The sequence below is a fragment of the Esox lucius genome, chromosome 18 (genome assembly GCF_011004845.1).
Source record: "Esox lucius isolate fEsoLuc1 chromosome 18, fEsoLuc1.pri, whole genome shotgun sequence".
Taxonomy (NCBI): domain Eukaryota; kingdom Metazoa; phylum Chordata; class Actinopteri; order Esociformes; family Esocidae; genus Esox; species Esox lucius.
The window spans coordinates 5,701,737-5,716,481 of record NC_047586.1 but is presented as its reverse complement, the minus strand read 5'-3'; the positions used below and the strand labels follow the sequence as shown (position 1 = coordinate 5,716,481).

General features: G+C 46.3%; 1 protein-coding gene across 17 annotated transcripts in view; it reads left to right on the top strand.

The window, feature by feature from the left end:
• grip1 (glutamate receptor interacting protein 1) overlaps positions 1 to 14,745 on the top strand; it is a 325,906-nt gene that overhangs the window by 307,853 nt on the left and 3,308 nt on the right. For 10 of the 17 annotated variants that reach the window (XM_029114786.2, XM_029114783.2, XM_029114789.2 and 7 more), the window contains 7 exons: positions 4,223 to 4,367; positions 5,090 to 5,229; positions 6,656 to 6,883; positions 10,447 to 10,609; positions 12,618 to 12,656; positions 13,091 to 13,202; positions 13,479 to 13,523. In XM_029114786.2, the coding sequence (XP_028970619.2) occupies positions 4,223 to 4,367; positions 5,090 to 5,229; positions 6,656 to 6,883; positions 10,447 to 10,609; positions 12,618 to 12,656; positions 13,091 to 13,202; positions 13,479 to 13,523 (872 nt within the window). The remainder of the gene's footprint in view (positions 1 to 4,222; positions 4,368 to 5,089; positions 5,230 to 6,655; positions 6,884 to 10,446; positions 10,610 to 12,617; positions 12,657 to 13,090; positions 13,203 to 13,478; positions 13,524 to 14,745) is intronic. The other 7 variants (XM_029114793.2, XM_029114780.2, XM_034287898.1 and 4 more) reach the window with 3 other exon arrangements.

Sequence of the window (14,745 nt, the reverse complement as noted above, 5' to 3'; positions counted from 1 at the left end):
CACACACACACACACACACACAGAAAAACAAACACACAGATACAGACCAATACAGACACACACACACGGAAAAACAAACACACAGACACAGACCAATACAGACACACACACACGGAAAAACAAACACACAGACACAGACCAATACAGACATACACACACAGAAAAACAAACACACAGACACCGACCAATACAGACACACACACACACACACAGAAAAACAAACACACAGACACAGACCAATACAGACACACACACACGGAAAAACAAACACACAGACACAGACCAATACAGACACACACACACAGACACAGAAAAACAAACACACAGACACAGACCAATACAGACACACACACACGGAAAAACAAACACACAGACACCGACCAATACAGACACACACACACACACACACAGAAAAACACACAGACACCGACCAATACAGACACACACACACACACACAGAAAAACAAACACACAGACACAGACCAATACAGACACACACACACGGAAAAACAAACACACAGACACAGACCAATACAGACACACACACACACACACACAGAAAAACAAACACACAGACACAGACCAATACAGACACACACACACGGAAAAACAAACACACAGACACCGACCAATACAGACACACACACACACAGAAAAACAAACACACAGACACAGACCAATACAGACACACACACACGGAAAAACAAACACACAGACACAGACCAATACAGACATATACACACACGGAAAAACAAACACACAGACACCGACCAATACAGACACACACACACACACACACAGAAAAACAAACACACAGACACAGACCAATACAGACACACACACACGGAAAAACAAACACACAGACACAGACCAATACAGACACACACACACGGAAAAACAAACACACAGACACCGACCAATACAGACACACACACACAGAGACGCAGACAAACACAGAGATACAGGCACTCTCACACACATAGACACTCTCTCACACAGAGACTCAGAAACATAGAGACACATACTCTCTCACACTCACAGAGACACATACTCTCACACACGTAGAGACAAAGACACTCTCACACACAGAGAGACACATACACTCTCACACACAGAGAGACACAGACACTCTCTCACACACAGAGAGACACAAACACTCTCTCACACACAGAGAGACACAGACAGACGTTCGTACTCGCCATTACACATACACTCCCCTCCCCTAAAAACACACATTCACACATAAACACACACTCATAAACATACTCGCACATTCTTAGTGGTGTGTGTGTCCCTGGTGGACACACACACAGATGGGTCTGCAGGCCAGATCAGAGCCCACATCTCTCATGGTCCTGGCCAAATAAATCAGATTTATCATTTGAATGAGCACAGCTGTTGACACTAGATAGTCATCTAATAATCATCCAATCATCTGAGGCCCTGTGGAAATATAAACCTTAGTGACCTTCGGGTGAAGTGTCTTTCTGAATATAAAATGTGTACTTTCAACCAAGAGCCCAGTAGCAGCTACTATATCAGTCTCGGGAGAGAGAACACTCCTCGTTAGACTTCATTCAACTCAGGAAGGAATTTCATACCCCAATCCCAAGAAATTTGTGTTTTAGCAGTCACTCAGATTTTATTTTCGACTTCCCTACTTGGTTGAATAATGTAATTATCCCTACACACGTTCCTTTAATTTCCAGGAAATCTGCTCAATTAATAATTTATGGAAAGTAGTGACACACATTCCCGAAAATGTCCAGCTTCAATTTTGAGCCGTATTTAATTATTAATTCCACTGAGATATACTGACTCAATGATGGAGTTAATGAACTGGAATAACAACTTGGATATTATCTGAGTTTCGGATTTTATCTGACTGTGTTTGAGTTTATGTAACTGATAATATCATTAGCAACTGTGGAATTACAACTAGAATAAATATAGATTTAAAACTGAGCTGACCCCCAGTCATCTGAAATACAGAAAAAGCCCACGGTTAATTGCCACAGAGCTGTTACCCTGTAGGCAAATAGGTCTAAAATGAGTTCAATTGGACCAATTAAACTGCCTGTTTGTACAATCCAAACATTAACAGCCCACCCACCAGTTCTGGCCCATGAGGGACGATGAACCAATCAGCTCTCAGCTGGGTGCAGAATCAAACTGACATCAGACATTCAGTATTTATGAATTCATGTATTCATGTTTGCACGCTCAACTGTGTCAAGGGCAGTGTACTAAACAGATAACACTCAGCCATTTAGGACACTTGTTCTGTTACTTTAATTATTGTTTGAACACATGGCTAAATATTTCCTACTGCAGTTGTTTTGGAGTAGAGATAATCAGTTCTATAGATCTTTGCTATGCTGTCATGACTAATGCAGGGTATAAACAATAATTCAGACACACACACACACAGACTGTTATTTTAGCTGTGTGTCTTCTCTTCTATCACTGAGAGAACAAATACGTAACTCTCCCCCCCGTTGTTCTAGCTATTCAGTGTAGTCTGGTCATATAATTCCCTCCCTCCTTTAGTAGTTGTATATAAACATACATGCACACAGCACACACACACACAGCCCCTAAAAATCCTTGTGGTACCCTTCTGATGTTCCTAAATAAGACAAGCATGCATTTTATTTTCCAGTACCCCCCTGTTGTCCCTCCTCTTCACCTTTCCACCACTCCGCCTCCCTCTTTCACTGGTTCATTGGAAGCCACGGCGGCCATTTTGCCTTCTTGTTCTTCCGTCTTGGTTTGACTGTAAGAATGTGATGGAGTGAAGAGGATCATGTCATTGACAGGGTAAAGAGACAAAGCATGTCATAGCGATGATCGAGGGTCAGTTTGGCCTTTTAGTTTATAATCAATTAGCTAGACCTGATCCTAGATCTGATATGCTTTGTGGATAAATCTGCTCCAAAGTGTTTAACGATACATACCAAACTACCCATTATTTTGATCTTAATGTAAAAACATTTGAAAAAGTTAAACCAAGTAGGTGGTGCAGATTTGTTCTAGTTCATTCTGTAGATTTGTCCTACTTTATTGAGTAGAAGCATACTTCTTCATTCAGACACCCGCTTGGTTCGTCTTCAAAGACCACAGCTCTCATCAGCCGCTCATCTAATCTATATGTGTGAGGAGTCGTTAGCTCCCAAATGTAGCGTAGGCCCTTTGAGTTTCAAGCCAACAGGGTTTCTCTTTTAATGCTCCTCGTCTGACAGAGTTGAACTCACTGGTGGGCAGTTAACCTCTGCACTTCATCTGAAGTGCTGTGTCTGAAACAAATCCCCTCTCTGACTGTCTGTATGATTCTTTCTTCCTCTTTTTCTTCCTCCTCTCTTCTCCGTTCTTGTTTTACACAAAGCTAGCACACACTTTATTCTCCTGTAGTACTGAAGATTATGTTTTTGGTCCTCTATGTTTTTGGTTCAAAGAAACGCGTCTCACTCATTCTATTGTCAAGCTGTAATGTATGGCAGATAGGGCAGGTCGTGTAGCTCTGCCGTCAGCCCTGTGTCCTCGCAGTTATCACAATCAATCAATCACATTCAATTTATAAAGCCCTTTGTACATCAGCAGTTGTCAAAATGTGCTTTTACGAAACACCCAGTCTGTCATCACAGTCATCACAGTCATCACAGTCATCACAGTCATCACAGTCATCACAGTCATCACAGTCATCACAGTCATCACAGTCATCACAATCATCACAGTCATCACAGTCATCACAATCATCACAGTCATCACAGTCATCACAGTCATCACAGTCATCACAGCCATCACAGTCATCACAGTCATCACAGTCATCACAGTCATCACAATCATCACAGTCATCACAGTCATCACAGTCATCACAGTCATCACAGTCATCACAGTCATCACAATCAACATAGTTACAATCGTCACAATTAACCGTCCTCACAGTCCTGTCCAGCACCCTTTTCAGCTCTACTTCCTTACTGAGGACCTGGTTTGGTAACTACTCAGGAGGTTGCCCGTTGCCTAGAACAAACTCAATCGTGATTCCCGTTAAAGAGTCACTCTGTCCCGCTGGTCACTTCCCGAAACTCCCATGTGGTGGCGTGTTCACAACACGGAAGTGTGTGTGTGTGTGTGTGTGTGTGTGTGTGTGTGGGATGGCCCCGTGTCAGTGTTGTAAGGGACGGAGGTATACACCACGTGCTGTTTCCCTGTGTTGTAGACGAGCAGGAGTTGTCTGGGTCCATCATCTACACGGTGGAGCTGAAGAGATACGGGGGCCCTTTGGGGATCACCATCTCAGGTACCGAGGAGCCATTCGACCCCATCATCATCTCCAGCCTCACCAAGGGAGGACTTGCCGAGAGGTAAGGTAACCGGGGGGGGGGGGGGGCACGGCGGGGGGACAGTGCCCGAGTAGGGGAGGACACGGTACCGTTGACAGGAACCTCCACCCTGTCTTACTAACACGTTTCCTGAGTTGCCACTTGGACCGTCTTGGTTTTCTGAAGTGTCTCCTCTGCAGAATGACAGATAGCATCATCTGAACCCCCCCTACGCTCATCTGGTTACCAGTCAGGCTGTTGAGTGCAGTTAGCTGTGCCGTGTGGCTAAGTGGAGAGGCCTGGTCACAGATGGCTGTCCTCCCTAGTCCCACGCCACCCTGGCCGGTGGTGTCCTGATTAAAAGCAGCACCAGGGTTGGCCTCTCAAAGGCCCCGCGACCTCTTCAGTCACTCTGCGTGACGCCCAGCAGTGGAGCGGAGCTCCCAGCATCCTGACTAACAGAGTGACATGCTGGGAGATCACAAGCCAGATGGACCAAGGGCAGAAATGGCTCAGAAAATATGTTAGGTTTATAAAAGGCGCAGATCTGACATGACTTTTCTTCTGACTGTACTTTCACACCCTCTCCGAACACAGACCTCTGGCCCTGACATTTTCTGAGGCATCTTCTCTTGGGTTATGTTCAGTATGAGACACTGTAGCAAAATGTGTTCGCAAATTCTTCCTAAGTTCAGCTGGTGCCTTCGCTGTATAAAATGTAAATATGCGTACTGACTAGGTTCCTGGTGTTTGTCCGTGTACAGGACAGGAGCCATCCACATCGGGGACAGGATTCTAGCCATAAACAGTAACAGTCTGAAGGGGAAACCCCTTAGTGAAGCTATCCATCTGCTCCAGATGGCTGGAGAGTCAGTCACCCTTAAGATCAAGAAACAGGGCGAATGTAAGTACAGCACACACTGACTTTACATGAACACAGCACACTCAGGACACTGTCCAACTACAAACACAGGACACTGTCCAACTAGAAACACAGGACACTGTCCAACTACAAAAACAGGACACTGTTCAACTACAAACACAGGACACTGTCCAACCACAAACACAGGACACTGTCCAACCACAAACACAGGACACTGTCCAACCACAAACACAGGACACTGTCCAACTAGAAACACAGGACACTGTCCAACTAGAAACACAGCACACTGTCCAACTACAAACACAGGACACTGTCCAACTACAAACACAGGACACTGTCCAACCACAAACACAGGACACTGTCCAACTAGAAACACAGGACACTGTCCAACTAGAAACACAGCACACTGTCCAACTACAAACACAGGACACTGTCCAACTAGAAACACAGGACACTGTCCAACTAGAAACACAGGACACTGTCCAACTACAAACACAGGACACTGTCCAACTACAAACACAGGACACTGTCCAACCACAAACACAGGACACTGTCCAACTAGAAACACAGGACACTGTCCAACTAGAAACACAGGACACTGTCCAACCACAAATACGGGACAGTCCAACTACAAACACAGGACAGTCCAACTACAAACACAGGACACTGTCCAACTACAAACACAGGACACTGTCCAACTAGAAACACGGGACAGTCCAACTACAAACACAGGACAGCCCAACTACAAACACTAGACAGCCCAACTACAAACACAGGACAGAACCCTGAACACAGGGTCTATACAGTAACACACAGCAGGACATATTACCAAGGGAGCAGATAGAGGAGGCCAGGGGGACTGGAGCCGACTGTCCTTTATAGCTGTGGAATGGGCCAGTAATGGAGCGCAATCTGCACAATGTATTTCTCATTTGGACCGCCTACATCGTCACACACACACATACAGTACACATACACGTGCGCGCACACAGACACTGTACATACCTTTATGCATCGTATGATCTATAATGAAGTAGTATTTCACTGCTATCACCAGCTTGCCTGTACTGTACGGTTGTTCGGCTGGTTAGGCTGCCAAATTGATTAAATAAATGGAATTTACAGCAGATAGGCTTCCATTACAGAAGACAATCTGCTCATATCTGGTGCAAATGGAAACCTGTGGATTCTGTGCCTGCGTATCTCTGGAGAATTAGAGGGAGATTTATTTACTTAAAAAGTAGTCAGTAAACGGCGGTGTGTTATTTATTTATCTTCTTATCTCTCACTTTCCCCTCTTGCTCTCGCTCTTTCTCGCTTGCTTTCTATGTCTGTCTTACACACTCTGTCTCCCTCCTCACCCCCAATCCCATGCCTCCACCCCTCTGTTATCTCACCCCTCACTCCCATTCTCTCTCCCTCCTCCACTTACTCTCTGCCCCTGAAGTGGCCAGTCCCAAGCAGCCGTCCGTGTCCGGTCGGCTGAGTGACGTGGGCCTGAGCGATGTGGAGGACGAAGCGGGACTGGGGGGTCTTGGGGTCCTTGTAGGCCAGGCAGGGAGCCAGAAACCTGGGAAGCAGCTCTCCGACCTCTACTCCACCACCATCCCCTCTGTGGACTCGGCCGTGGAGTCTTGGGACGGCTCAGGCATCGACACCAGCTTCAGCGCACAGGGTGAGGGGTGGGGGTTTGGGCTGAGGAGGAGTGGGGAATGTATGGGCTTCAGGGGGGATTGTGTCTGTGGGACTAATTAAGATAGAGAGTGTGAGCGAGATCGAGTGTGAGACAGAGAGAGTGACAGAATGGCAGAACGAAAGGGGGTTTAGAATAGGGAGATGCAGAGAGTGGATTTGTTTTACCAACTAAGGATAACAGCACTATCCTCCCATTTTATTTACTCAAATGTTGCCCTACCACTCACACACCTGACTCAAATGTTGCCCTGCCACTCACACACCTGACTCAAATGTTGCCCTGCCACTCACACACCTGACTCAAATGTTGCCCTGCCACTCACACACCTGACTCAAATGTTGCCCTGCCACTCACACACCTGACTCAAATGTTGCCCTGCCACTCACACACCTGACTCAAATGTTGCCCTGCCACTCACACACCTGACTCAAATGTTGCCCTGCCACTCACACACCTGACTCAAATGCTGCCCTGCCACTCACACACCTGACTCAAATGTTGCCCTGCCACTCACACACCTGACTCAAATGTTACCCTGCCACTCAAACACCTGACTCAAATGTTGCCCTGCCACTCACACACCTGACTGACATAATCAACTCATCATCAAGTATTTAATTTGAATCAGGCGTGTGAGTGCTTGGGCAAAAACAAAAATGTGCATCTCTTGGGTTCCCCGGGACCAGGATTGGGAAACTGATGTAGTAGAATGACAGGAATCATTAGAGTTAACTGTCTGGCACAAGGACAGATTCACTTTCACAATCCACATTGTCTATACAGCTATGATTTGCAACATTATCCATTAACTCCAATCCACCATGTTATCCAGAGAGTCATTAGGAACATCTATACAGCTGGGTTGGTGTAGAGCTCCTGTTTTGTCTGGCAGAGAGCTGTGGACTGGACAGTGTGGTGGAATTGACCAGAAGACCATTCTGTGGTAAATGACAGGCTAGGGTTATCCCAGGGATGATCTCCTCTATTTGCATGCTGGAATGTTCTACACTAATGGAAAGTTGGAATTACAAGTAGTCTCTCCTGAAGCACACTGGTATAATCACCCTAGGAGGAAGCACTATTTCTCTCAAACTTTATTCACAAATCTGTCTAAATCTGTGTTAGTGAGCACTTCTCCTTTGTCGAGATAATCCAACATGAGGTGATGGTCGTAGTTGGATGGCACAACAACGGGCCTCAGGATCTCGTCACGGTATCTCTGTGCGTCCAAATGCCATCAATAAAATGCACCTGTGTTTGTTGTCCATAACACACGTCTGCCCATACCATAACCCCACAGCCACCATGGGCCACTCGATCCACAACGTTGACATCAGCAAACCGCTCCCCCACACAACGCCATACGCTGTCTGCCATCTGCCCTGTACAGTGAAAACCGGGATTCATCCGTGAAGAGAACACCTCTCCAATGTGCCAGACGCCATCGAATGTGAGCATTTGCTCACTCAAGTCGGTAACGACGACGAACTGCAGTCAGTTCGAGACCCCAATGAGGACGACCAGCATGCAGAAGAGCTTCCCTGAGATGGTATCTGACAGTTTGTGCAGAAATTCTTTGGTCTGGGTGACTGGTCTCAGACGATCTTGGAGGTGAAGATGCTGGATGTGGAGGTCCTGGGCTGGTGTGGTTACACGTGGTCTGCGGTTGTGAGCCCGGTTGGATGTACTGCCAAATTCTCTGAATCACCTTTGGAGACGGCCTATGGTAGAGAAATGAACATTCAATTCACGGGCAACAGCTCTGCTGGACATTCCTGCAGTCAGCATGCCAATTGCACGCTCCCTCAAAACATGCAACATCTGTGGCATTGTGCTGTGTGATGGAACTGCACATTTTACAGTGGCCTTTTATTGTGGCCAGCCTAAGGCACACCTGTGCAATAATCATGCTGTCTAATCAGCATCTTCATATGCCACATTTGTGAGGTGGATGGATTATCTCGGCAAAGGAGAATTGCTCACTTTCAAGTTCACTTTGTGAACAATGTTTGAGAGAAATAGACCTTTTGTGTACATAGAGAAAGTCTTGGACCTTTGAGTTCAGCTCGTGATAAATGGGGGCAGGAACAAAAGTGTTGCGTTTATAATTTTGTTCAGTGTAGTACCAGGTGACGGGTTAATTTTAGCGGCCAATGAGGCGGAACAAAGGGTAAGGAAGGGTAAACAACAAGTTCAAAGGGCATGAGTACTTTTCGAATGTGCCGCGGTGTGATTTCACCATGATAAGACACCAAAATGGTTCCGATAACACAGGTCTTTTCGCTGTAGTAACAGTGCAACAATGACGCAGAGCAAATCCACCCTGACTGGTCTTTCTTCAAGTCACCAGAGAAACACAGCAAAACTATTTCATTACAGTAATTACCGGCCGGGAGATGGATTTTCCTCGTTGCTACTGTGCCCCCGAAAAAAATTAAAATACATTGGCTTTTAGAGCTGCCCCACCTGAAACCCAGACGGTTCTGGAGAACAGTACTGAGCCCAGTCCAGCCCGTCAAAGGCCAGCCGTACTGCAGCCTTCCCTCAAACTATCAAGTGTCACCCTCAATCAATTCTCACTTAGAGGACTAATAAATTTCCTCCCCTCACGCACTGCTGACATTTACAGCCTCCAAGCCTGCCCTCCTTTATCTCTCTGTCTTTCGCTTTCACTCCCATTCAGGGGGCAGAGGGGAGGAGGCAAGAAAGGTGAGACAGACAGCGACACACTCGCTGGTGTTAAAGGGTTCATATGGCCAGCGTTTTGCAGGTCTAGGGGTTTTTCATCTCTCCTGAGTGTGTGTGTGTGTGTACTCTCATCCCTAGGGGTGTCACACGTGTGTCTGTGTGTGTGTGTGTGTGTGTGTGTGTTGTGCGTGTGTGTACGTTCGAGTGTGTGTGTGAGTGTACTCTCATCCCTAGGGGTGTCACACGTGTGTCTGTGTGTGTGTGTGTGTTGTGCGTGTGTGTACGTTCGAGTGTGTGTGTGAGTGCGAGTGTGCGTGTGTGAATGTGTTTATGTCTGTGTGTGTGTGTGTGTGTGTGTATACATGTGTTGTCAGCTGAAAATGTGTGGTGGCCCTCTGGTGACCCAGCTCTACCATGAATCATGGATTTGTACAGATGGACCACACATACAGACATAAACACATTCACACACACACACACACACACACTTGCACACACGAGGAATAGCAATTTGAGCGGCACTGTATTATTAATGGGAACACTGCAGTAGAGAAGGGGGCTGTCGGCTGTTTAGTTCAAAAAGACACCTGCATCAGTCAGACACCCAGGAACATGGAAACACACTGAGTGACAGAGGGATCCATTTCCCAGTCGTTGTGTGAGAGGACGCCCCGGGAGAGGCCGTTCGATGACAGGTTGACACCACGGAGAACATTTGGAGGCAGCTTGTTCTAGAAGTTACCGGGCATCATGGCTGAGGTTTTATCTACCTGTGTAAATAAGCTATAGCTAACCCAGTCTCGTGTGTGGTGTGTGTTTGTGTGTGTGGTGTGTTTATGCGTGTCCGACACCAGTCCCAGGTTTACAAGCATCCGGCTACAGCTTCCACAGCCACGAGTGGAGGAACGCCAAACCAAGCCGAGGCAGCCTGTCCCCGGGCAGCACCAGGCAGAGGAACAACCTCCTGGCCGACCTGGGTCTCAGTGACGACGAGTGGGACCGGCCCACCGCCAGCGGGTATGTACCGCCACATTACCGTTACGTCAACCTCTGACCCTCTGCCTCTCGGCAAGACCACCACTGGCCATTTACCTGGTCCCCAAACCCGCAAAGACCGAAGGTTCAGTCACTGTTCTGAATTCACTGCCTGTGGAACTTCAAGCCCAATTGCTGATCAGCTGAAGTAGATACAGAATAAAGCTCACCTCAAAGAACAGATACAGAATAAAGATCACCTCAAAGACCAGATACAGAATAAAGATCACCTCAAAGACCAGATACAGAATAAAGATCACCTCAAAGACCAGATACAGAATAAAGATCAACTCAAAGAGCAGGTACATAATAAAGATCACTTAAAAAAACATATAGAATAGAGATCAACTCAAGAACCACATAAAGAATAAAGTTCTCAAATCAACTCAAAGACCAGATATGGATAAAAGATTATCTCAACGACCAGATATGTAATAAAGGTCAACTCAGAGACCAGATATGGATTCACAGACTAGATACAGGTTAAAGATCAACTCAAAGATCAGATGCAGAATAAAGACCAATTCATGAACCAGATACAGAATAAAGTCAGGGATGAGATATGAGCAAAAATCAAAGAATCCTGATCCGTCTTGTCAGTAAAAAGCCTCTAATTTGAACATAACAGTATTCTGATTTTCAGAAGGCTGAAACTATATTTAGAGCGAAATGTCTTTTGATGCTTAACTTCACTCCTGTGAAGTTATTCATCACTGTTCTTGGTTTGTCATGCCTAGTTGGTAGATATATTTTATGACAAATCTTTGTGGGAGAGATTGTGCTCTGATGAGTGTGTAATGTTCATCTCTTCTCAATGTCGGCTGCTACAATGTCTGAGTCCACACACACACACAATATGCAGTTAACATTTGTTTTTTTTATTACAATTTTTGTTTTACTGTACTTCACAGTTAGCCACGTTTTGTGAAATAAATGCATCTAAAGTATAGGAAGCTTTATTTAATTTGTATTAGTTTGTGTTCTAGCAATCATAGTTGAAACATCTTGTTTTACCACAACACAACAGAGTACTACAGATAATAACTGTTGCAATATACACTTGACCTTGGTCAGCAGGTGTTTATGTTTGATAAGGAAAGCTCTTTTATAATTTGTTAATTAGCGTATGTTATATATATATTAAAATGTGATTTTGTAAATCCCTTCCTGTAAGTGTATTAGTTCATTTTCCAAAGGACACAAACTACAGAGGTTAAAGAGTACAGACCTCTTGAGGTCTTGATTTCTAGTTGATTGAAAGTTCCTGTACTATCAAAGATTTGACCAAACCTCTAGTTTCTATAATATGTGTGTGGCTAATTTAGTTATTTAAGAAGCAGATTAGGGCTTAGCTTACTCCCCAGTCATAGCTTAGAATGTGGCTAAGCGGAGGGGAAAATCAATCACTTTTGGTGTTATTAAAACCTTCAAAGAGACAAATGAATAACACTTCCTTTCTTGTACATAATTCTGTTAGAATACTGGTCAACCAGGTCTATTAGAATGGTTTATAATCCCAATAGGGGATATTGCTTTAGCTGAAGAATCATATCCACAAAATAACAGCCATTTAGCAAGGAATATACGCCACACTTAACTTTTAGTAATTCAGCATAAACTCCTAACCAAAGCAATTTACAGGAGCAATCAGGGTTAAGTGCCTTGATCAAGGACAGAATTTTCACTTTGTCTGCCTGGGCATTTGAACTAGTGACACTTTGGCAACTGGCTCTTTTGATGCACGGGCCTAACCGTTAGGCTGTCCGCCAAAACAGTGCACGGTAAACCCAGGCATTTAAGACACCCAGTCCTGGTTCTGAAGTGGAGTGTGCGCTTTCTCCGACATTATCGCTCTTCTGCTGCTGAAAGGGAACCGTCAAGGAGACGACGGCTGTCATCAGACAGGGGGTTCAAGGGGAATACATTGGGTTGTATCAGTGTGCTTAATGCCTTGTTGATTGAAGCACCTGTTCTCCTTGATGTTCTACAGAGTTTCTCCACTGCCCACCGGCCTAATCAGTGACAGCAGGTGAGGCACTGTGGAGGGGGGTGGGGGGGCGGGGCTACTCGCACCTGTTAAGTCCTCAAACCAATCATAACCATTGATCCGAAACCTCGCCTGAACTGTCCCGTTTGGCACAGGACACCACTTAGTGTTCCCGGGCCAACCTAAAACCACACCCAGTCCTCTCACTGAACACCCCCACCTGCCCCTGTCAGCCCCTCCACTGTGTCAGCCCCTCCCGGCCTGCCCTGAGCGGAACGATACGAGGCAGGTGCCACCTCTTCAACGTGTCCGAGTGTGGTGTCCTCCTCCTGGTTTGTCCTGTCGATGTATCTGCCCTGTCCCTCCACTTCTGCCCGCTGTCTCTGCCTGCACAGCCCCTCCACACCTGGCCCCACATGTTGTGGTCACGAGCCAATCCCTGACCTGTTAACCTTTGACCTGTTCCTCCCCTCAAGGTTCACCGTGGGTCATGACGGTGCTGAGCCAGACCAGGAAGAGAACTTCTGGTCTCAAGCCCTGGAAGACCTTGAGACCTGTGGCCAGTCTGGTATACTGAGGGAACTAGAGGTAAATGTCCAGACATGTCTACACTTCCATTAATCACAGTAGTTTTTAAAATGGCAGAGGACATCCACAGTTTGACTCATCACCATAGCAACACAACACAGGCCAACCAATCCGTCTGCCAGACCAGCAACTCGACATAACACTGTTCCACATTGGTGAAGGACAGCGGTCAACTCTCACCTCCTCCATCCCCATCTTTGTTTTCAAGTTTCTCCTCTCGCCAGTCAGATGTTTTCATTTCCTGTGGGTGTCTGTAACCACTCCTTCTTTTTCTAGGGGGAGCCAGACAGGCTCCTGAATAAGAGAAACTTGGCCATCTTGGTACCCCTTATATTTTTTTTTGGGCTTCCTCTCTGCTTGTAGCTGGCCGCTGTGTCACCCTCCCATCTTTCGTTTCTCTTCTTCTCTCTCTGTCCTTTGTACTTCCTCCCTCTCTCCCATCATGCTCGTGTGCTGCTCAGTAGGCTCTGACGATTGGCAGGACAGTTCGTCTCCTATATTCTGGGGGTGCATTCAAACCCTAACTCTATGAACAGATATCCATAGAGGCCCATCCACAACACGGTCACAGAAACATCCCATCCTCTCCTCACAACAGGCCCAGACATGCAGGAAAATACACCTGCAAATATCTAATATTTGATATTGTGCCTGGAATACAAGTACGTTACTGGGGAACTGCGATACCTGTCATGTTGAGGCAGGCGCAGACTTTTCGCTTCTGTAAGACTAATTTGTCAAGGTTGAAACACTGCATCCTTGATTTCTGCGTCAGACTCGCTAGTGAAAAGCCCAACGTGGCAGCATATGTCGTCTCCTGTGAAGGTGAGATCATTAGATGTTGTTTGCCTCATTGAAACTCACCGTGCGCGTCCCAAATGGCGCCCTACGGGCCCTGTTGAAGAGCAGTGCATTATGAAGGGGACAGGGTGCGATTTGGGACGGAGGCGTATTCCTGCCTGATGGTGTTTTGACGCTCAGCAATACCCTCTAAATTAACCTTGAAAGGAAGTTTGAACACGGCAAAGACCGAAGTAACAAATGGCGAATAATGGGGGGCGTTCTTGAATCCTCTTGAATAGAATAATAGTCCTCTAATTTTTGAGACACAGAGTCAAGGACGCTTGACTGAATTACATGCCACCTCATCTTGGATTGAATGTACCCCGCGGCACGCCTTTACAACGTCTGTCCCCGGCTAATGTCAGTAGTGAAGAGAATTGTTTCATTTGTCAATGTGAAAATAACAAAACACAAGAAATGTACAGATTGCGTGCCGGAACGAATTGCACATGTTCCATTGTGGGAGCAGATGTGGACTGTAATGGCCTGGGTCTACTCGCATGCTTGTCCCCGTCAGTGTGTCTGTCTGCCGCAGCCTGTCGACGCATCAACCTGGCTGAAGCGTCCCGTCTCACCCACGACTCAGCCCGCCGCACCCACCAGTCTGAGTGACATCACTCACGACTGTCCAATCAGAGGAAGGAGTGATGATGTGGTCATGGGCATGCCAGTGTTCATGGGGCATGAGGGGATTGCTTCG